The sequence below is a fragment of the Pseudomassariella vexata genome (assembly GCF_002105095.1).
Source record: "Pseudomassariella vexata strain CBS 129021 chromosome Unknown BCR38scaffold_2, whole genome shotgun sequence".
NCBI classification, from domain to species: Eukaryota; Fungi; Ascomycota; class Sordariomycetes; order Amphisphaeriales; family Pseudomassariaceae; genus Pseudomassariella; species Pseudomassariella vexata.
Window position 1 is genome coordinate 2,469,429 of NW_024467957.1, and position 21,877 is coordinate 2,491,305.

The 21,877-nt window shown below is 50.6% G+C and overlaps 5 protein-coding genes across 5 annotated transcripts; 2 read left to right on the forward strand and 3 right to left on the reverse strand.

Annotated features, from left to right (window-relative positions):
- Window positions 1-1,311: 1,311 nt before the first annotated feature.
- BCR38DRAFT_333612 (major facilitator superfamily transporter) lies at window positions 1,312-3,196 on the forward strand (the record flags this gene model as incomplete). Its single annotated transcript, XM_040855242.1, has 3 exons — window positions 1,312-2,468; window positions 2,535-2,768; window positions 2,833-3,196. The coding sequence occupies 3 exons, from the start codon at window positions 1,312-1,314 to the stop codon at window positions 3,194-3,196; spliced, it is 1,755 nt and encodes a 584-aa protein (XP_040720132.1).
- A 736-nt stretch (window positions 3,197-3,932) lies between these two features.
- Window positions 3,933-5,954, reverse strand: BCR38DRAFT_421306 (HAD-like domain-containing protein). The gene has a single exon (XM_040859434.1). The coding sequence runs from the start codon at window positions 5,775-5,777 to the stop codon at window positions 4,251-4,253; it is 1,527 nt and encodes a 508-aa protein (XP_040720133.1). The 5' UTR covers window positions 5,778-5,954; the 3' UTR covers window positions 3,933-4,250.
- Window positions 5,955-8,754: 2,800 nt separating this feature from the next.
- BCR38DRAFT_101476 (NADP-dependent oxidoreductase domain-containing protein) lies at window positions 8,755-10,178 on the forward strand. Its single transcript, XM_040853297.1, has one exon. It carries the CDS (start codon window positions 9,114-9,116, stop codon window positions 10,101-10,103), a length of 990 nt encoding a protein of 329 aa, XP_040720134.1. The 5' UTR covers window positions 8,755-9,113; the 3' UTR covers window positions 10,104-10,178.
- A 4,421-nt stretch (window positions 10,179-14,599) lies between these two features.
- On the reverse strand, window positions 14,600-16,359 carry BCR38DRAFT_503387 (uncharacterized protein). Its single transcript, XM_040864876.1, has one exon. It carries the CDS (start codon window positions 16,338-16,340, stop codon window positions 14,730-14,732), a length of 1,611 nt encoding a protein of 536 aa, XP_040720135.1. The 5' UTR covers window positions 16,341-16,359; the 3' UTR covers window positions 14,600-14,729.
- A 1,840-nt stretch (window positions 16,360-18,199) lies between these two features.
- On the reverse strand, window positions 18,200-18,847 carry BCR38DRAFT_405819 (uncharacterized protein; the record flags this gene model as incomplete). Its single annotated transcript, XM_040857985.1, has 2 exons — window positions 18,200-18,306; window positions 18,346-18,847. The coding sequence occupies 2 exons, from the start codon at window positions 18,845-18,847 to the stop codon at window positions 18,200-18,202; spliced, it is 609 nt and encodes a 202-aa protein (XP_040720136.1).
- Between the last annotated feature and the right edge of the window lie 3,030 nt (window positions 18,848-21,877).

The window sequence follows — 21,877 nt, forward strand, 5'->3', positions numbered from 1 at the left end:
CGCGAGACAAGCCTCTAACCCGCTTTGGAGCAACGGCCGGGTCCATGGGTCAGAAGTGAGAATTTGTCCCCCCGCCGTTGGGCCTCTTCTGCCCTGATTGTGGACACCCATTACATCCGACTTCGCTGCTAACCTGTTGTCAAACGTGCATAGCACCTGCCTAAGAAAATGACGTCGGAGCACATGCAAGCGATTAAGCCTGTTGCGGAAGTAGTGGGCTACTAAATGAAGCTTAGCGTACTGCCTAGCACTTTAGTGGCAACTTATCTTGAGGAACCAATTCCCTAACGGTTCACGCAAATGCAGGAATTAGGACTGAGATTCGAGCCGCAACCCAAGATCCACCCGTTGGTGACGCCTTGCGCGCAGCCTCCGGATCAATGGCATTCTGCCTCGAGCTAAACGACGAGTCAATGACCTCGGATGGATGCGAAAGTAATACTTGTTTCTGATATGAGGATGATGCCTCTTTCTGTACTGCACTGATAAGGGATTGCAGGCTGGCAGAGTACAAGGCCATGTTGTTGTTGCAACGGCTGGAGAAAAGTCCTCCACTTCAGCCAAGACGGTCAGAGCATCGTCACTTGAACGTGACGATACCGTACAGCGAGGTGTATTATGTGACGAGCAAGGTACACTTTCGAATGCCACGTTTTCCGGTCTCCACTGCACGACCTAGAGTCTTGAGAGGCATCACAGTTGGTGTGCGAGCGACGTTCCTTGACTGCGGCTTGCATCTATGGCCGTGTTTGAACGTTTGAACGACGCCAACAAGTTACCATGCCGCCCTTGTGTCGATGTCGAGCTTCAATGATGCCAAGTACCGATGCCGGCCAAAGCATTCCTTTCGTCAAACTTTCCATGGACGAGATGGACGAGATCGCGGTCGCGGTCGCGAAAGAGCCAGCTACGGACCAGGGGCTCAGTTGCCCCATTCAGCACCGTGCTCCACCTCTGGCCTGCGAGGTCTCGAACTTACAAGCTGTGCACGACCTTCAACATTCTGTTGCAGCCCAATGAGTGGGTATTCACGAGCCATGGAAGACTGCGAGCAAACTCCGGGCTTGTAATTTGTTGGCCATCATGGCATAAATACAGATGCAGCCCCCCCATGGCGTCCTAGGCCATGAGCCAACGTGAGTGTGGATGCCCATCTAATAACACTTCACTTCTTGCCTTTTCCCTTTCTTCTCTGCCCTGCATGGGATAGAATTAACAATCCCAGTTTTCCATCTTTTCAATTATACAGAATTAGAATCACTGCTCATCATGGAGGGAATCGTCGGCCCCATCACTCAAGGACGGGGCAGTATGGAGAGACCGCACACTGGTGCGTCCGAGGCATCAGTATCACACGGCCATCATGCGTCGCATTCCCACTCTCACCACCGTCGTTCATCCTCGCACGCCACCGATCACCGCCCCTCGAGAGTTGCAACCAAGGAGCATCACAGAGATCCCCACCTCGATGTAAACATGCCCTACCGCACCCTCACAGCGGACGCCAATCTGGCCGAGTACGAGACGGAGAACCCAATGGGAGAGATTCCTGGACCGATGGAACCCGGCAGCCGCAAGCAGTACAAGCTCGTCACCTTCGTGTCCAACGACCCGGAAAACCCAAAGAACTGGTCAAAGGCGTATAAGTGGTATGTGACCATGGTGGTGGCCATTACTTGTTTTGTGGTAGCTTTCGCGTCGGCGGTCATCACTGCCGATATTGAAAGCCCAGCCAAGGAATTTGGCGTCAGTGAAGAGGTGTCACTTTTGGCTATTACTCTATTCGTCATAGGATTTGGCGTTGGACCTATGATATTCGCTCCCCTTTCCGAAGTCTATGGTCGACGCATCATTTATGGATCTACGCTCCTCCTCGCCGTCGTCTTTATTATTCCCTGCGCCGTGTCCAAGAACATCGAGACCCTACTAGTATGCCGAGCACTCGACGGTATCGCCTTCTCGGCACCTATGACGTTGGTTGGTGGCACCCTCGCCGATCTTTGGAGGAACGAAGAGCGTGGTGTTCCCATGGCAGCTTTCTCTGCTGCCCCCTTCATCGGCCCTGCAATCGGACCCCTCGCCGGAGGTTACATTGCTGAAAGACTTGGCTGGAGATGGCTCTATTGGATCCAATTGATTCTGGCTGGTGTGGTTTGGGTCCTCATCACCTTCACCGTACCCGAGACGTATGCCCCGACCATCTTGCAGAAACGTGCAGCGAGACTGCGCAAGGAGACAGGAGAGTCAGACCATGTCACTGAACAAGATCTCGATCTGCGACCCCTCGGCGAGAGAATGCGATTGTTCCTTATCCGGCCCTTGCAACTACTGTTCCAGGAGTTGATCGTCTTTCTCATCAGTCTTTACATGTCGGTGCTGTACGGGCTGCTATATATGTTTTTCCTGGCCTACCCTATTGTCTACCAGAAGCACAAGGGCTATTCGGCAGGCAAGACTGGTCTCATGTTGTAAGTACATGGAACTCCCAGGTGGTGAAACTCCGTTGAGGCAAAATGGACCTAACCACAAAACAGCATCCCCCTGGCCGTCGGCGTCATCCTCTCAGCAGCCTGTGCCCCGCTTGTCAACAGGCACTACCTCACTTTGGTCCGCAAGTACAACGGCAACCCACCAGCCGAAATGCGGCTTATTCCCATGATGTTCAGTTGTTGGTTCATTCCGATCGGTCTATTTATCTTTGCCTGGTCTTCGTACCCGGAACTGAGCTGGGCTGGACCGGCGATGGGCGGCTTCTGCGTTGGCTTTGGGTAAGTGCTCCCTGGAAACCTCTTAGCCTGTCCTCCCATTCTTTACTAACAGTTCTTGAAACAGCTTCATCTTCCTGTACAACAGTGCCAACAACTACCTTGTCGATTCGTACCAGCACCAAGCAGCCTCAGCCCTTGCCGCCAAAACCTGCATCCGATCGTTCTGGGGTGCCGCCGTCGTTCTCTTCACCATCCAGATGTACGATCGCCTGGGCGATCAGTGGGCTAGCACGTTACTGGCTTTCATCGGTCTTGCGTGCTGTGCAATTCCTTTCTGCTTCTGGAAGTGGGGTGCCCAGATTCGCACCCGTAGCAAGTATGCCTATAGCGGCGACGACGACACTAGCGACGAGGAAGCTGTCGGTTCTTCTAGCGACTCGACGGATGTAGAGAAGGCCCCGCAACAGACGAACACGGCCCCGCATTGAGCGAGGTCGCTACATTCATCAAAGCATTAAACACACACAATGTAAGCCTCACCAGAGGCAAAAAACGTGACCACGATATGGTACGGAGTTGCAGGAGGAGACTTTGAAAACTCTGACGAGATTACAGCAGTGCTGGGACAAGGGCGACTCAGAGCGCAGGATTATAATAATTCATAGAGTCGCTTCGGCGACAACGAGATACCCCAACCCCCCACTCCCTTCGATAGAGAGACGTAGATAGCTGGCTAGCTATTCAATTAATATGATTGACTTCCGCCAAAAAATTACATAGGAAGGTCGACTTGACTATTCACGAATATGGTAACTGGCAGAAGTTGAGCGCCACACGACTGGTGCATTGCAATGCGCACAGCAGTCACAGCAAACTGTTGTCGATATTCCCCTCGCATGCTCATGTATTCTACCGAGGCTCCGGCATGGTCTAATCACATCATCCCAGACGATTGTGATGGGACTGCTTAGTTTCGTTGTCCGAGACTTACCACCTTGGCGTTTCCAGCAAAGGTGCCTGCTGCTCTTAGGGCGCCAAACAAGAGTTTCAGGACGTCATTTTTTACGGTACCGTAAATACCACATAATCGCTTAAGGAGCCTGAAGATATGTCATGAGCGATGGAGCACGACATCATTAAGCACTATTCCTGGATGTGAAGTTAAGATTCGTGGGAAGCATCTCGCGAAAGCGCATGAAGAAATGCCTCAACAATTGGCATTATCTGTCACATTGGTCGATAACTAGAGTTTAGTTTCTGACCAGGTTTTCTCGAATGTGATGCCATTCGTGTTCTTATTTATTCATCTATGCTAATCTTGTCCCGAGTCGCTAATCGAATGCTTCCACTCCTGGAAGGGTTGATCCATCAAAGACCAATAATAACAGAGATCTCTTGCTTGTCCTGTCCTTCATAATCCCGATTTGAAAATAATTGAAAATGAAAATGAAACAAAACCGTAAACTCCAGTGCCAATGATGATCCAAGTCTATAAGGTCTTTTTATATCCGTTCAGTTTCAACCAGTCAATCAACCAATCCATCATACGACAGCAGCTGCATCCGCCTTCTCGCCGTGCAGCACGGGGTTGATAGTCTCATCAAAGTGCATCTTGAAGTCATCACCGAGCTGCTTCCTGAGCGCCGTCTGTACCGCCTCAAGGACGTTGGGGAAGACGCCAAAGTTGGCTGGGTTGTTTTCGTCGTTGTCACCGCCCTGGAAGACACCAGTGCGCACCAGGCACGTGTTCCAGCCGTACATGTTACCGCCGATGATGTCGGAGGCCGGGTTGTCGCCAATCATGTAGATATTCTCGGGCAACTTCTCCTCGCCGTGAATCTGGTCCATCCATGACGTGATGACCTCGTCGGCGTACTTGTACGTGGCCAGCTCGGGCTTGCCGTACACGACACGCTCCAGGTCGACCCCGGTGAGGGCCCGGTACATGGCCTCGAGGCCGATGCGGAAGGCGCCCTGCGACATTCGCGGGGTCCAATGCTCCGTCGGGCACAGCAGATCACCCTGGGAAAAGTAGATGGGAATACGCTGCGAAACGGGGTCCTTGGCCTTGGTGCCGAAGCGGCCATTCTCGGACTGCAGCAGATCCATGATGATCTGCATGTCGGTAGCATAGTCTCTCGAATCGGAGAAGACGAGTATGGCGCCAATTTCGACCTTGGTAAAGTCACGCGGCTTGGATGTGGCACGCTCCTCGTCGGTGAAGACGCGGTAGGGCGCAATGGTAGGGTCCCAGGCGACAATGTCGTTGGGCACCACAATGTCCTTGAAGCCGTATACTTCGGCCACCTCGCGGCACTTGTAGCCTTCGCCACCAACGACGAGCACCGTCTCGTAGTAATCAGCCAGCGCCGACATGGGGGTGTGGGACTGGATGAACTGGTCGGTCGATACGGGATTTTGCAGGATCTTGGTGAGTTGATCGCAGCGGGCCTTTTCGGGTTTACCGCTGCCGTTGGTGAGGAAGATGTGAGGAATCTTGATGCCCAGCTCGTTGTCTCCGTTCAGGATGTCCAGAGCGCGCTGACCCTCGGGGATCAAGCGGTCTCCGTGGACGAGAACACCGTCAATATCAAAGGCGAAGGCCATGTTCTTGGCCTTCTTGACCTTGGCCACCTGCACGTCCTGAACCTGTGAGGCCAAAAGCGCTCGCGAATTCTGGATTGGCGGCATGCCTGGGCGGGAAGGACGTCCATTTTCGCTGGGGTAGTGAACCGACGACAGACGAGACTGTCGCTTGGACCGGGGGATAGGCAGCGAAGCTCCAAACGAATTGCGCGAGCCCCTTCTGTCCTTCTGTGAAGGCGATACACTCAGGTTATGCATGTATTTGGCGGCCTCAGAAACAGATGATCTCGACGCAGGTACTTCAATAGGTCCGTCGCCGGTGTGCTCTCCTGGAATTGGCAGTCCACCAGGAGAAGTGCCCATATGGCCATGGTTGCCAGCCGATAAGGAGGCCTTCTTGTTCATGTCTCCCTGTTCCGGGTTAGTTTGAGCGTTGTTGTTGGGTACATCGACGCCAAAATCGGCATCATCGAAGGCGGGCATCTTGATGGCTTTAGTAGGGGTCCAAACCCGATTCGAGTAGTTATTCAGGGGAGCTACGGATGGATGGATAGATGGATGAATGGATGGATAGAGAGGGTGAAAGAAATAGAGAGATATCAACAGAGAAAGAGAGATATCAATAGAGAAAGAGAGATATCAACAGAGAAAGAGAGACATGGGGCGAACGAGAAACGTTAAAGGTACGCGAGGTCGAGCGCTTGACTATATATATACCTTAACGTACTTCTGTGTTCGTAATCAAGCTTTCGTAGCTGTCGATTAAAGCGGCGGCCTCTTCTTCACTAGGCTGACAGGCTCTCATCAACCCAATCTACCTGCTATCAGGGCCGTCACAGCTCCTTGCCGTTTCTGGCGCCATGCCGGTACGTACCGACAGGCTATGACTTGGGCCAACAACGTCATCGAGGCGCGTGGTATTTGTAAAAAAGAAGGGTCCTGCAAAAATGGAATGGGGACCCTGCCCATTCATGAAACAGCTATTTTCAGTTCCGACGAATGCCATCGCCAGCGCGAGCCATGAATCGCTGTGGTGCATGAATCGACTCCGAGAAGAAGCCGTAAAAAGGCCCGCCCGATGGAGAGCGGCCCACCGACTCTTCTCCGCCACCTTGCGCTCCAGCTCCGTTTATCTGACATCATTCCTCAACGGGTATCCGTTATAGCGGAGCCTGCCGGGTCAGTGGGGTTTTCGCAACCCTAATTTTTCTCAGCCCTTGGCCCATTGGCGATTGCCCTCTGCGGCGGTTGGTCCCAGCAGCCGCTTGCCCAGTTCGGAATTCGATTCGTAAGGATTCTCAAGAGCCAACAAACGCTTTTAGCGGTTGCGCTAGAGATTAACCGGGTCTTCTCCCTTTACCCGTGCCACGCCCCACCTTTTTTGATTTCGCCGAAGCTCACCAACTAAAGTTGGTGCTGGACACCAAGTTCGCCAGGACACCAAGTACGCCAGATTTCGCAAAAATAGCTGCTATTAACTAAAATCGACGTAGCTGCTTAACCACACCACCTGTAGTTACAATCTCTGCTGGCTTCAAATTGCCATCTTTTCGCCATTGCCTGGACTTTTTGGCTGCTTCTGAAAAGGCCTTCTTGGCGGTCTTTTTTATACGTTCGTTATGGCTATCCAAAATCCGTTGTGCCTTGACGACTTCACTTTCAACCTTTTTTTTGACCATTTCCCGGCCTTCTGAAACAGATAAAACTCCTCCGGATTGAAGTTGATAGTTCTTCATTGATCGGCGCTGTTTTGCAACTCGTTCGGCGTATTTGGTGCGGCCAAGATCCCGTTTAACTTGGACCAGCTCCGTAGCGTTGATCAGGGACCCTTTGATAAACCGATTTAGCTTGGTGGCGAATTCGGGGCTAAGACCAAGCTCAGGGTCCGAAAGGGAGTTCTCGATATGTACAGCTACTTTGTGAATTTGTCGTAGAGTAGTCGGAGTATTATCGATAGAGGAAGAATGAGGTGGTGGTGATGGTGTAGGTGTTTTGGCTTGCCGTTCATAGACCTCCTGCAAAACTAGGGTAGGATTGAATGGATAGATGCCAGTTTTTCGGAAGGCCGATTCGATAGTACTTCTCTTGAAAGTAGACTTGCGTACGTTTTCGATAATTGACAAAAACTCCAGTTTGGAGATGTTCTGAACGCCATCACGAACCAGCAGATCTAGCGCTTTTGCGTGGTAGTGTTTGTACGGTTGAAAAACCACTACGTCTAGCGGTTGCAAAAGATGGGTAAGGTGAGGTGGCAATCCAAAGGGGATAATATCGTGATCTTCGCAGAACTGGATGAATTGCTTCGTATGATGTGAACCGTGGCCATCTATAATTAATAAACGGCGACGGCCCTTTTGCGACTTTCTGGATTGGTATTCGAAATGCTTTAACCACTCTAAGCAGACCTCATCATTTGGATACCCAGTATCGACTGGGCATATCTTCGTTTCGGGGTGGAGGCTTTGTTGGTACCATTGAGCCATATGAACAGTTGCTTGAAGGATGATAAATGCCGGGATAGAAGCGCCGCCAGCAGAGATAGTTTCGATAATAGTAGCAGATTCCCTATTTTCTGGCAAGCCGAAGTAGTGAGCGCGTTTCCGCTTGGTTACGATTAGCTGATTCTTGCCTACTCCGATCCGGAACCCAGTTTCATCCATATTCCAGATATCATTAGGGCCAATCCCGTTTTCTAGAATAACCGTCCGAAGCCGTTCGTAATAGAGCGTTATAGACTCGACGTCCTCAGCAGATTGACGTTCAGCTTGAAGCTGTTTTTGCGTTCGATGGAAGTATCCATGACGCTTTAGAAAGCGCGTGGTCCATTTCGTACCGACTGTAGGGATTTCAATCGGCCGGCCTTCGCTATCCGTTGCCCGAAGCCGCTTCAAAAGGATCAGATTGGCAGCTTCTGTAACAAACTCCGGGCGAACAGCCAGATTGATTCGATCAAGCCGATCAATGTAGTTGCAAAGAGCCTTTTCTTCGGCTTTGGTAAAGGTCTTGTTGTTGCCGCCGTGCTGTTTGGTGTCTGTAGGGCGATTGACGCGATCGCGGAGGGTTTCGCGTTTGACTTTGAAAGCAGCTGCCACCCTCGTTTTTGGGGCTTCCGGATGTTCTAGGGCGTATTGAACGGCATCGTACAGACGTGAAGCCATCGCGAGCTCGAAAATTTCGTCGTTTTGGTGGTTAAATGGTAGTGTAATGATGGATGTTTGCGAAATCTGGCGTACTTGGTGTCCTGGCGAACTTGGTGTCCAGCACCAACTTTAGTTGGTGAGCTTCGGCGAAATCAAAAAAGGTGGGGCGTGGCACGGGTAATGCATTATCAAACCCCTTGACTCGTAAGGCAGCCAGGCCCAGAGGCTGGTACGGGCTGGTAGGGCATCGATGCCGCCTGTTCCTTATAGCCAACCCACTTAAGATAAGCACCATGCGTAAATCGGGCCACCCAGAAGCAGATCCTGTGCGGTCAAGGCTCAAGAGTCACATACCTTGCTGTTCCTGACCCACATCATATGTCGGTCCATAGTAACAGAAACCACCACCGCCCACGTCAGAGCCCATGTTCCGCAGATGTCGGCAAGGAAACCTTTGCTTTGGAAAGAGTTTTCACTTGGGCCATGTTGAATGGCAAACACCAGGTTGTTGGGATAGGGCCATGACGTATAGGTGGTTGATAAACTGTATCAGCGCCCTTGAACGAACTTGCAGCCATTTTTGACCGCTTTTGTAAACCCTCGCCTGCATACTATACGAACTCTTGACTGTATTCCTGCTGTTACTCTCAGTCACGCAACGCAAACGCACGCCGCCAACATGTCTGCTGCTACCGAAAAGACGTTTACTTTGAACAATGGCGTGAAAGTGCCCGGCCTCGGTTTTGGCACTTTTGCCAACGAGGGCGCCAAAGGCGAGTCCTACAAGGCAGTCAAAGAAGCCTTAAAGATAGGATACAGGCACTTCGATTGCGCCTGGTTCTACGGAAACGAAGCGGAAGTCGGCGAGGCCTTCCGTGACTACTTCAAGGAGAACCCATCGGTGAAGCGCGAGGACCTCTTCATCTGCACCAAAGTCTGGAACCATCTCCACGAACCCGAAGACGTGAAGTGGTCGTTGGACAACTCCCTGCAGAACTTCGGACTGGACTACGTGGACTTGTTCCTTGTGCACTGGCCGATCGCAGCGGAGAAGGACGAGAAGCACAACCCCAAGATTGGAGTGGACGGCAAGTACATCATAAAGAAGGACCTCACCGAGAATCCCGAGCCGACTTGGCGCGCAATGGAGGAGATATATGCAAATGGAAAAGCCAAGGCGATTGGCGTCTCCAACTGGACCATCGACGGCCTTAAGCAGCTCCTCAGCTTTGCCAAGGTCAAGCCAACGGTCAACCAGATCGAAATCCACCCGTTCTTGCCCAACGATGCGGTGGTTAAGTTCTGTCAAGAAAACGACATTCTCCCCGAAGCCTACTCCCCATTGGGGTCGCAAGACCAGGTTCCGACCACGGGCGAGAAGGTACGGACGAACAAGACCCTGAACGAGGTAGCGGACCGAAGCGGTCATACCCTTGCTCAAGTGTTGCTGGCATGGGGCATTCGACGCGGGTACGTCGTGTTGCCCAAGAGCTCGACACCTTCGCGCATTGAGAGCAACTTCCAGGTGCCTGAGTTGTCCGATGCCGATTTCGAGGCTGTCAACAGCGTGGCAAAGGGACGACACACGCGCTTCGTCAACATGAAGGATACTTTCGGATACAACGTGTGGCCAGATGAGACGGTTGAGACGGGCACAGCTGTGGCATAATGGCCTTGCACTGCTATAAAATGCGATTGCAGACTTTGAGCCGCGATGGCGGGGGTCGGCCAAAAGATACCCTTACTCACTTGATGCCCGTTGACGCCACAGACATTGGGCATTCTGAGCAATCTGTGTCGACTTGAACGAGGAATGAAATCATACGAATGATAGCGGCACCATATCGATATGAATCAACCCAAATACGTTCATCGTATGCACCATTCTCGGGTTGAAAACCATCTGTCGACGTGGCGATGCATGTTCGATTTCCCCGCACCGCGTTGGACAGCATCGCTCCGCTGGTTGCCAACCAATGTTTGGTGGTTCCAATAGCTTAAAGAATGAACAAAATAGACTGAATTTGCCAGAAAGTTTGATACGATAGCAATCCAGCATCAACCTGGACGGTGAAACGCGCTCAACTTGGATAGCAAGTTTATTTGTAAGAAGATTCTGCATTCCAGTTTTAAGATCGATAATCGCCGCGGATATATGTAAGTCCGCCAAACCTTGGAAGTTGGATCCACTGAGTTGGAGGGATCCAGCACACAACTTTCTTTGTCAATTTCGTGACAAAACAGGGATTCTCTGCCAGAAGAAATCGCATTTACGGCGCAAATCGAGTCACACATAGGTTTTACCAGAACCATCAACATCCTCGTCTTTTTCATGCCATAGTGTGTCACACTGTTTCAGCATCTTGAAAGACACAGGTATCTGCTGAAACTCGTCCCGCACCAAGCTATGAACCTGTTGGGGAAAACCCAGCAAGGTTCCACTTGTGAATTGCGGATAGCGCCTAGGTGGAGTGATAGGGAGTTACCGGATTGAATACAGATAATGTGGATGCCATAGAACCAGAACCTTGGACACGGAACTGCCACTGAAGTTATATTTTGGCGTATAGTGAAAGCCTTGATTGACACCGGAGCAGACGAGAACGTCGTGGACTCCAGAGTGCTTGGCATCGAGCCGAATACGCTACAAGACTCCGGCGAGACCCTGCGGGGCATGTGGGGAAGCAAGGGCCCCAACTATGGCAAGAGGGTATTACATACAAAGATGACGGACGGCTTCGGGGTGACGAAGATGAAGGCTCACGAATTCCGAGTCTCCAACGCAGAAGACTGGATTGCAATTCTTGGCCTCCCCTGGTGCCGTGTCGTTGAGCCTATATTTCGATGGTCCTCGTTAGGATGGACGTACCCTCTCGACGTCGATAGTCTACAACTGGTGACAAGCAAGAAGGGTATACGGAATGCCTACCACGAGGCAAAGTACGGTATGATAGCAATGCCCGCGGTAGCAAGGATCGAAGCTGGCAATGACAGGGGAGCCGGAGCGGAGCCAGAAACAAAGTGTGCTACTGTGCCGTCAGAATACGCAGACTTCCTCCACGTATTCGATGCGCAGTTGGCAGGAAAATTGCCAGATGGAAGGGATCGGTCACACAAAATCGAGCTAGAGCCAGGGGCCGAGCCGCCGCACGGACCCATCTACCCACTAGCGGAGAAAGAGCTCGAGGAACTACGAGAATATTTGAAAATGGCCCTGAGAAAGAAATGGATTCGGCCCTCGCAGAGCCCAGCTGGGGCGCCGATCCTGTTCGTACCAAAGAAAGGAGGAAAGTTAAGGCTATGCGTGGACCGTTGTGGGCACCCCTACCTGAGACCGCCAGTGACCGCCAGTGACCACCCGGTGCTACGCAGTAGGGATGCCCATTTACTCCCCATCACTCTGTACTATTGCCTTCGGCCTAGCCGTACCCTGACACGTTGATCTCTCCACCCGTTTCCGTTTCCGGGCGTACGGACTGTTGGGGAGAAAAATGGCGATGCGAAGAGTCCAGACCAGAAACCAAACCACAGCCGCAGGGACACCGGTTGACACCGGAGGGACCACATCGAGTAGTGCGATAACGACAACAGCGACGCAGACGAGTGGTAGCACTGCCGACGATACGACGACAACGGCGACGATGAGGCAGCAGAGCCGGTCCCAACTAGAGGAGTTCGAGCTAGAAGACCTCGACCGTCTAGTAGAACAAGAAGTATTGAAGAATAAGAAATGACAAAAGATCGAACAATTGGCAGCCTTAAGAAGAGGGGAACCGCACAATAGTACCGCCGGTGAGACCCTGGTTGAACCCACCGAGCCAAGACCAAAGCGACCCCGGCTTGATCTAGGAGGGAAAGGCCACTTGCCGACGCTTAAGTACCGGGGCACTAACTGGTCGGAACTTACCTCGTTCATGTTAAACCTAAAAGGGAGGTTTATGATGTACGCAGAGGACTGCGACACTGATGCAGCGCGTGTACTGCACACCACCGGGTGCCTTGATGGGGCGAGGCACCTATAGCTTCGGAAGGCGAGCGATAGCGCGGAGCACTGTGGTTAGGCCACAAGTGTATACATTATCGTGAGCGATTGTCAGGCAGAGGTTTTCGAGCAATGGCTGGACCGATGCTGTGACGTGTGAGAGCGGGCGACAGCGCGAAGCACTGTGGTTAGGCCACCAGTGTATACGCTGTTGCGCGTGCGGTCGAACATTGGCTTGCGAGCGTTTTACTGGGCCAATGTTCCGACGATTGGGAGCGTAGGGCCACCGGTGCTGTTCCGGTAGGCACCTATAGCTTCGGAAGGCGAGCGATAGCGCGAAGCACTGTGGTTAGGCCACAAGTGTATAAGTTGTCGTGAGCGATTGTCAGGCAAAGGTTTTCGAGCAATGGCTGGACCGATGTCATGACGTGTGTGTGCGGGTGACAGCGCGGAGCACTGTGGTTAGGCCACAAGTGTATACGCTGTTGCGCGTGAAGAGTTACGGGGTATACCCCGGAGGGCACCGGCGCGGCATCGGAGGATGTGGGATAGGAAGGGCCGGTGTTCTACGGGATGAGCGTTGTGGCCCTGAGGGCAGGGCCTTGTCAGGAGGGGTCGTCATGTCAGAGACACTGAACGCAGGACACCGGTGGGGTGCCGGTGAGGTGTTTCGGACAAAAGCCTCCCGAGTCATGATTACAATCTATGTGAAGTTTCGGGATGCCGAGAGTCAGGATTCCCGGCATCGCCAAACCTGCCGCTACGCCGGGTCCAAGCGGCGGCCTAGCTATCTATATAAGGACCATCTCGAAGTAGGATAGGGAAGGCGTAGAGATCAATGCATCATCGTGGGCACCCCTACCTGAGACCGCCAGTGACCACCCGGTGCTACGTAGGAAGGACGCCCATTACTCCCCATCACTCTGTACTATTGCCTTCGGCCTAGCCGTACCCTGACACGTTGAGTTTGATATCGATGTCTGCCACTGAGAAGCATGGAATATGACTGCAGTTCAACGAGACGGCGGTGGATTGCCCTTTAGCTACCCTAGAGCCGCGTTAGTGGACAGATACTTTTACTGCATCTTTTCACGTGCTGGAGAAGACCGCGAGGTTTCCAGGCTTTTCGGGGAGATACTCTCTATCAAACTAGGGCTAAAGGTAAATGGTGATGACGAGTTCACAAAAAGGCTGGGCACTGGAGGATAGATAATATAAGTGCTGGCCTGGGCCCTTTCGACCATGAGCTCGCGATGGGTTAGGTCGACTTCACAGAAAATGAAGTTGGACATCTCATCTGTGTCTTTTCTCCAGCACTTTAATTACGTCCGTAAACCCAACGATATATTTATATCACCGTCGATGCATCCGGGCTTGTATTTCTTGAAGAGGCGGTGTCTACTTGAGATAGTATCTCCAGGTCCAGGTGACCATAACTACGTGGTTACTATGGTATCTAAATAACTTTCTACCCAGCAATTTACCCGGCACTTTGTATTGATTCGTTTCTGGTTTGCTAGGCATGATGAAAATAGTGGTATGCTAGGCTCGGGAAGAAAGGGGCTCGAATGATAGTTGTTCAGCGGTAAATAATTATCTTAAACCATACGAAAAGCGGCGACTAATTTTTCAATTCGGACGGGGAGGTAAAGGCGCGGAGAGATGATGGAACGTACTTGGAATGGCATTAACAATTGAAATACAAATTGTCATTAAATTTGAACAGGAACCTGACATCAGCATAAGAACTGTCACACCTTCAAGGCTACTCCGTCAAGACTCCTAAGTCAAAGGAGAAAACTAAAGCAGCAAACCGTAAAGGTATGGGTCAATATGACTTCTACCCATTGAACCACACAAGTCCCGGCTGTGGGGCAGGTATCTGTTATTTCAACCTATATAAGGCCCCTGTGGCCGCCTTGCTTTACAGAGGTCGTGACACTTTTAATACCAATCCATTTGCCCACAGTTCAACAGGAAATTGTTCACGTTGACAATTATAGCAGTTATCATGTTTGAGGCAATTCTTAAATTCTTACCTCCTAACCTAATGCTAATATTAGACTTGGCTGAAATCGTGAAATTTTCATCATCGGTCTCGGTACAGCGCAATCCTCTGCAGCGACAAATTCATACCAATTACCATTGTATAAGTATAAGGAACTATCGAGTGATGCTCCTTGGTAGCGACAGAAATAAATAAAATTAAGGCAGAATATCTTAATGAACGACTTTTAAATATATCCTTATGTCCGTTGACATGTCCAATTCAATGGAGGAGGACTTGACCTGGACCTCCTGTGTAATACACCCTCATTTAGCGACGCCAATGCAAGAGAAGTACTCCTTGAAGGAGCTGGCTTCAAGAGCGAGAACACCATCCTGGTCAAGGAGACAGGCGGGGCGCCAGAAGGCGGGCTCGACACGGTCGAGCAAGCCCGGGTAACTAGTCAGGCCGACAGGCTCAGTCACACCCCATGGGTTGCGGAGAATAATGTACTGTCGATCACCATGGTTGGTCCAGCCGAGGACGGAGTATGCGTGGTTGGCAACAAGGTTAGTGCCGCGGTAGATTTGACCACTAGCGTGGGTGTACGCCGCCATTGGGTTGATAGTCTTGAAGTTGACAGAGCAGTGACGAACAAGACCGACAAGGTCGTCAGAGTTGTGCTTGTCGCAGAAGTAGTAGTGCGGCTCACGTCCGTTGATCTGAGCCATAGCCTTGATAGGATCACCATGGGCAGTTTGCGTAATGTCGGGTCGCTCCGAACGAGAGTTAGACATCCACTTGGCAAATGCCTTCTCATAGAGAGACGGCCAAATGTCGGCACCGTCCGATGAGCGACAGTAAACAGGATCGTTGCTGCTATTGTTCACGGGCACCTCAAAGTCAACCTCGACAGTCTCAGTCTTGGAATTGTTGCGGCCACCCTTGTCGTGGAACTTAATCTGCAAGCGGTCGCGGTGACGGCGGTTGTGCTCATCGTTATCCTCCTCGCGGCGGCGGTGATTTTCGCGAGGAGCTCGGTTAATGACAGACGGGTTTGCCCAGAAGACAGAGAAGATAGCAGCGATGAGCCAGCTGTTGCTGAGAGCACCTTGGACAGGATCATCGAATCGATTCCTGTGGGTGCAGTTGTTCATGCTGATTTGGTTGTTATTGTTGTACTGTCCATTATAGGATTGCCCATTCAAACTGAATCGGTTGAGGTCACCAATGATGCGTTGGGGTATGTTCTGATACAGAGCCTCTCGGACATCGCGCCACTCGCTGTTAGGCGGAGTCCATTCGCCCTTCTCGCGGCGGAAGCGAGTTGCCAACTCGTTCAGGGTCATAGTAATGTCCCTGTTGTTGACAGTTCTAGCAATGGAATCGGCGTCAACGACGAGACGGAGCTTGCCATTTTGCATGCGCGCCATCTTCACTCGGCTCTCGCCAAAGCCCTTGAGGCCAAGCTTCTCAAGGTCCTCCAACTTCTGAACCCGCGAGAGGTCAGGGGTGACAAGATCTTTCTCCTGAAGAATCTTGGTATCCTTCTCGTCAAGCTCCTCAGCCCGGCGATCTTGACGGTTGAGCTTCAACCCGGCAAACAGAACCGAGTCATGCTTCAAGTCGAAGAGCTCGTCGTAGTCAGTCTGAAGAACATCGGAGATGATACGAGCGGATGACATTGAATGGCGATCCAGCCTGTGACCGATCATGGCCTCAACCAAAGCATAAGGGTTGATGGCGCCAACATGAACATCTTTGGGGCGAGAATCAGGAGTGGGTTCACGGCCCAAAGAGTCGTTTTCGTTTTGGACGACGTCGTAGTCCTCAGACATGGCTCCAGAGCTCAGAGGCCTGTCAATCTTTCGGCCGGTCAAGGCCTCAAAGAGGGCGTAGGCATCAATGTTGCTGGAGGGAACCTCAGTGTTGACCATTTTGAAGAGTTTGTATGGCTGTCAGTCAAAGACGAAATATGTATAGATGTGAAATGCTACTTTGTATGAGCTAATGGGAGTGATGATGGTTGATGTTGATGGAATAGGCCAAGTGGGATGGAACGGCGGATCTCACTGAGTATTTATGCCCCTTTCGAGTGTCTCATACTTCCGGACTAACAGGTATCCGTATCAGAAATGAGGGGAAACCACAAGCCATCCTGCGAGTAGCCATCATAGAGTCTCTGTAAACTGCTCTCTCGTATTGGTGAACACCCTGGATGCTCTCGTTCATCATAGGCTTCGTCAAACGCATTGTTGGGAACCCACGTGAGACTGAGTTTCGGGGTTGGTTCTCAATGCAGACTAAGTCGGACCAGCGCATCTTTTAGGATTAATCTGAATCCAGTTGCCGCTTCGTGGTACTATGCAGCTGCGATGTCTAGTCTGTTCTAAAAAGAAATGAGCTTTTGCGTTTAGTACTGGGGCATGTGCGGTAGTGAGACATTCATTGCTCGGCAGCAATTGTAGTTGTGTTTCGCTCTTGCGCAAGTACTCATTGTATGCTCCGATTCCTAGAGTGACTTGCCGTCCATTCGACGACATCATTTCACATTATGAATTGTAAGACCGGCACTGGAGTTAGTCTTGCAGTATAGTCTTGAGGTTCTGCAGAATAGTCTAGACCACTATGTAGCATCGATGTTCATGGACATGTAAGATGGCCAAGATCTCCTGACGATGTCGGTGGCGCGGCTCCAACGCTAGCCAAAGCATCCCTTGAGTTAGATCAAAGCGTACCTGAGGACGGGGAGACTAGAAGAGATGCGGGGAATGTTTCCCATTGGCAAGAGCCTCAACGTTTGCTTAACCTTGGGTTTAACAAATAGATTAGGCCCCTAGGCCTGCTTCTCAACGGATTTCGACGGCCGAAATCATCGGACAGGTTACGCGCAAGTGGAAACGAATACGGGAAGGCTCAAGGTAATTGGATACTAATTGGGTACTCAACTAGGTTTCGTTCAATGGAGAACTGGCTGGTTACATAAGGTACCTCGCAAGCTGTGCAGCTTTAAGGCAGTCCAAACTAAAGCACTGGAAAGCTTTACATAACGGGAAGTTACTGGTAGCTGCATAGAATTCTGACCGTGTTGGCAGGACCCTATCCCGATGATGCACCCTGTAGGGCCGTTGGGCGTTGGGGAAACTGAACTAAGCTTGCGGAACTCCAGAGCTTACTTCAAGGTAAGGCTTTGACGGTCAAAAGAGGGCATTGGCTTGCCTATACGTCAATAATTACCTAATTTGAGCAATTCCACTCATGAATTGAGTTTGGTTCCTAAGACTCGACATAAAGGTTACCCCGCCGCCATGAATACGCATATGGCTAAATCGACTTCTGGGTTCCTTGGCGCAGAGAGGAGAAACAACTTTAGTCCAGTCCCGAGTTTCTTGATGTATGTGCACTAGCTAGCTACCTGGGTAACTAATCAAATTGTTTCTAAGACAGGACAATCTGCCGCCGAAATATGTTGATTAAGCTTGGACCTCGTGCTCTCCCACAGTAATTGCCTCGAATTCCCTTAGATTACAGATCCTCGTAGCACCACAGTGCATATACAATTTCAGTCTGGCTATGCTCGTCCACAATATTTGACTGTGTTATCTGTTTCTGCCCCGGCACAATAAAGAGTACATATTGCTTCATCGGTGGGCCCTGGCAGGTTGGTCCGAAGGAGGAACAGAAGTCACCAGGATAGACTAGTGGAGCCTTTGCGTGAATATGCTGGCTTGTTGGCTTGCCCGTCTTTCATTTGCATCTCATTCACTAGTCTATCCTGGTGACTTCTGTTCCTCCCTCAGATCAAGCTTGTATTAACCCCGCCTCTCTGACAACGAGAGGTGCAGATGTCTAGATGGCAACCGGCACAGCTTCGAATCACTTCGCGGGCTTCATTGCACAACACTGGAATAGCATGTCCATTAGATAGAACCTTGCACATACCTTCTAAGCCCGGGGCGAAGGCTTGCCAACCTCCCGACGTATAGTGATGAAATTCTGCTTCAACACCAGCATACAAACCCTGTCGTCTACTTGCGTCCAGCACCAATATCCTGACAACCACTGAAACTGGTGCCCCGTCGACTGGGCGAGAACATATCCAAGGTGGCTCCATCCAAGAAGTTTCGGCAAAATACAGACCACCGACGCGACTTTGCGGTATGGTTTCACCGCACCTGAACTCCTCAAACCCGTCGCAAATTCCAGGAACGCTATTGCTCAGGATATCTTGAGGCGGCATGGGAGCCGACTCGTCCATATACTTGCTGTCGCATGTGATTAGGGTCTGGGATTGAGTCTGGCGAGTACTGAGCAAGGATTCAGTCGTTGTCTTGGTTCCGAATTTGGGTCGACGCTTGAACGGGGCTGGAGGCTTGGCAGGTGGCAGAACGAGGGTTCCTGCGCTGGCTTTGGCTTGGGCCACTCTCTTGAATTCGTCAGTCATATGGACTGGGAGCGTAGTCGAGCAAAGTGCCGGCGCAGAAGACCTCATTCTAACGGATGACACTCACACGCAACCTCCTGGAGGGCGATCTCGTACAATGATAACCCATTCTCATTCGAGACAGTTTACGCGCCCCTAGAGAACGTGTGTGTCGACCGACAGTGAAGTCAGAGTGTTGCCTCGTGCGACAGCGCACTCGACCTGCGCTGCAGCGTAGGCACGATACGTAGCTGCGCAATGCGCTGTCGACGCTCAGTTGTTGGTGTCAAAGGTGGTTTCGAAAGGTATATACCGGGCCATGCCTATTCAGAAGTATTTACTTAGTCGCGAGTTCGGTGGTAATTAGGTACAGGCGACCGCAGAGGATTCAATAAGAGGAACGAAAAGCTATGCGATTGCTGACGAACCTGTGCCCGAGCTGCGCTGCCCCGGGAACTGACAAACGCGTTTGATTAAATACCAAGGTAACTATAGCATCCGGGAGGCATTCATCTTGTGACCAGACCCTTAAAAAATACAGAAAGTTCACATCAAGTTAGTGGAATTAGAACCTGAAGCGTGACATAGATGCTGCACTCGTGTTCTCAAGTTCCACGGACAACTCACTTCGGGAATATTCACCACCATAACCACCAACCGCGTCATAGCAGAGAAACTATAAATACTACAGACACTGCTTTAGCAACGGGTATTTCATACAAGCCCAAATTCGAATTCCCTACGAATAAATTTCCGAGGTCTACCCAGACTGCGCGGCCATGACAGGTACAGAGGACAAGGCACACTGCTGCATAAACAAGCGCCACGTCTTCACTCGCGGCGGGCCGGCTGACAAATATATGTATGAGCCTTGCTCTCGAGAACTGCCTCCGGTAACGTAGAAGAAATGTGCGATAGACTTCAGATTTTCGTGCCTTGGTGCGCTAAGAATAGAGCTTGCGAGCCTACTTGATAGCATACCCATGACAAGGAATAATTGAAGATGCTCAGCAACGGACTGTCAACTCATACAAAAAGAGCGGAGATCCAGCTACCAAAACCCAACAATCGTATAAGCGTGAAGATTCTATAGCGTCGACTTTACCGATGCGGGACTATGAGCGAAGTTAACCAACCCTTCTGCGGCCACCCCACTTAACAGCCTACATTAGAATCACTAACGTACCCCACAAGCAAGTTGGCCACTTTTTCTTGGCACCGTATGAATAACTTCAATAACTTAACTAAACTAAAAAAATATTATTATTATTATTAAATACGCCGTAGGCTCGAAGCCCCCGGTACCTCTGCTAGTACTCCCGTATGTCAAACCGTGCCCTAATGGCTGGACTAAATACATACGCTGCGTCGTCGGTTCGCCCTATTGGCGACTGCGTTGCGTTCACTACCATACTACGTTGGTTCTCAACCTACCAACAAAGTCACCCCTGAGAAGATCGATGAAAAAAAATAATAATTCAAACTAATCGGAATCCTCTTCCTCGTACGTATCTTTATCATTCTCACAAGTACGAGCATTATGTCCGGGCTCTCCGCAGATCCTACAGCGCCGTCGGCGTGGTTCGGCCGGTCTCGTACGACGACGACTTACACGTATATCATCCTGTAGCTGCTGTTCAATATCCCGTTGAGACTGTAAGTCCTGAGCGTCTCGTAAACTAAGAGATCCTCCATCTTGTAGCTGTCGATTTTTAGTCCTTCGACGACGGCTTAGCTCTTGATTGGTCTTCCAAAGTGTAGTAACCTCATCCTTGGTCTAGCATCGAGACTACTCTGACGAAGCTAAATAAAAAGATCCTAGCCCAATTCAGATAATAACTATTCTACTTTCTCCAGACGAATATTTACATGCAGTGAAGTTCACATAGATGATATCCTGAGCATGTTTATTTCTTGAACAAACTGTAACAGTCACAAGACGGTAATTGAAATTGAAAGCCCGAGAGCTCGATAGCCTGAAGATCACACTAATCTCAGATATAGGACGTTGTTGATGCTAATTTACATATAGTCCTCAAAATTTCCCAACCGGAAAGCGAGCTATTCTACATATTCTATGATCTGGAATTGACAAACTTAAAGTTGTTCAAGAAGACAGGCCCTACAGGGTCGGAAGATATCCTCCGCAGCCACCGCCGTTACAAGCCGCTGCGCAAGTAATATCGGAGTTTGTGGCTGGGTTTAGCGCCGCTTTCGCTGGTAATTGAAGAAGAATCGGACATTTTGAAAAATTCATACATTTGACGTGAAAAGTTGAGGTGCTCGAGACCGCACAAGGCGTCTACATATATCATCTTTCTACTCCCGCCTTAGACGCCTTGTGCGGTCTCGAGCACCTAGATTTACTCAACTGATATATACATGCCTATACTCACATCAACCATCATCCGATAATGCCACCTCACTTTATCACTTCGCCCTTCTCCAAAAAATGCCCCTAGTGAAATAGCCGCTATGATGTCAAGTTTCTGGTGATGTCAAGACTGGGAAATTAGAGTCGAGGGTTTAAGCATGTATGATCGACAAAAGACCAAACGGTCATGCCCCTATACCATGTTGAATGCGGTTAGTCTACATGCGGTAAAACGACGACCAAAACACCCAATCGAGACAAAGTGCCGGCCCAAATTTCGGTTGATCGTCAAGCCACTGCACGAAATCGTATCAAGCCGCGAAGCTGGTTTCTTCTGATCGGTCAAAACCCATCCATATCGCAGACAAGCAAGCACGATCTGTACTAAGGTATAGGCATTGGCGCTCTTCATGTGCCCTGAAAGACCAAGCACTCAATGTCGGAAGTTTTGTAATCATACACGGATACCTCACTACTGATCACCTGGCACTACGGCTCAGTCTACAAGAAGCACGTCAGGTCTATCGCGCTAAAGGATGCCAGGGAATTAGGAAAAATGGCGTTCATTGCGGTCGAGTGATGAATAATGCTAGGCGACAACGTCCGAGTGAGAGGATGCGCATATGATGAACCGTTACGCCTATAAATTGACAGAATACGCCCTCGTTTATGCCGCT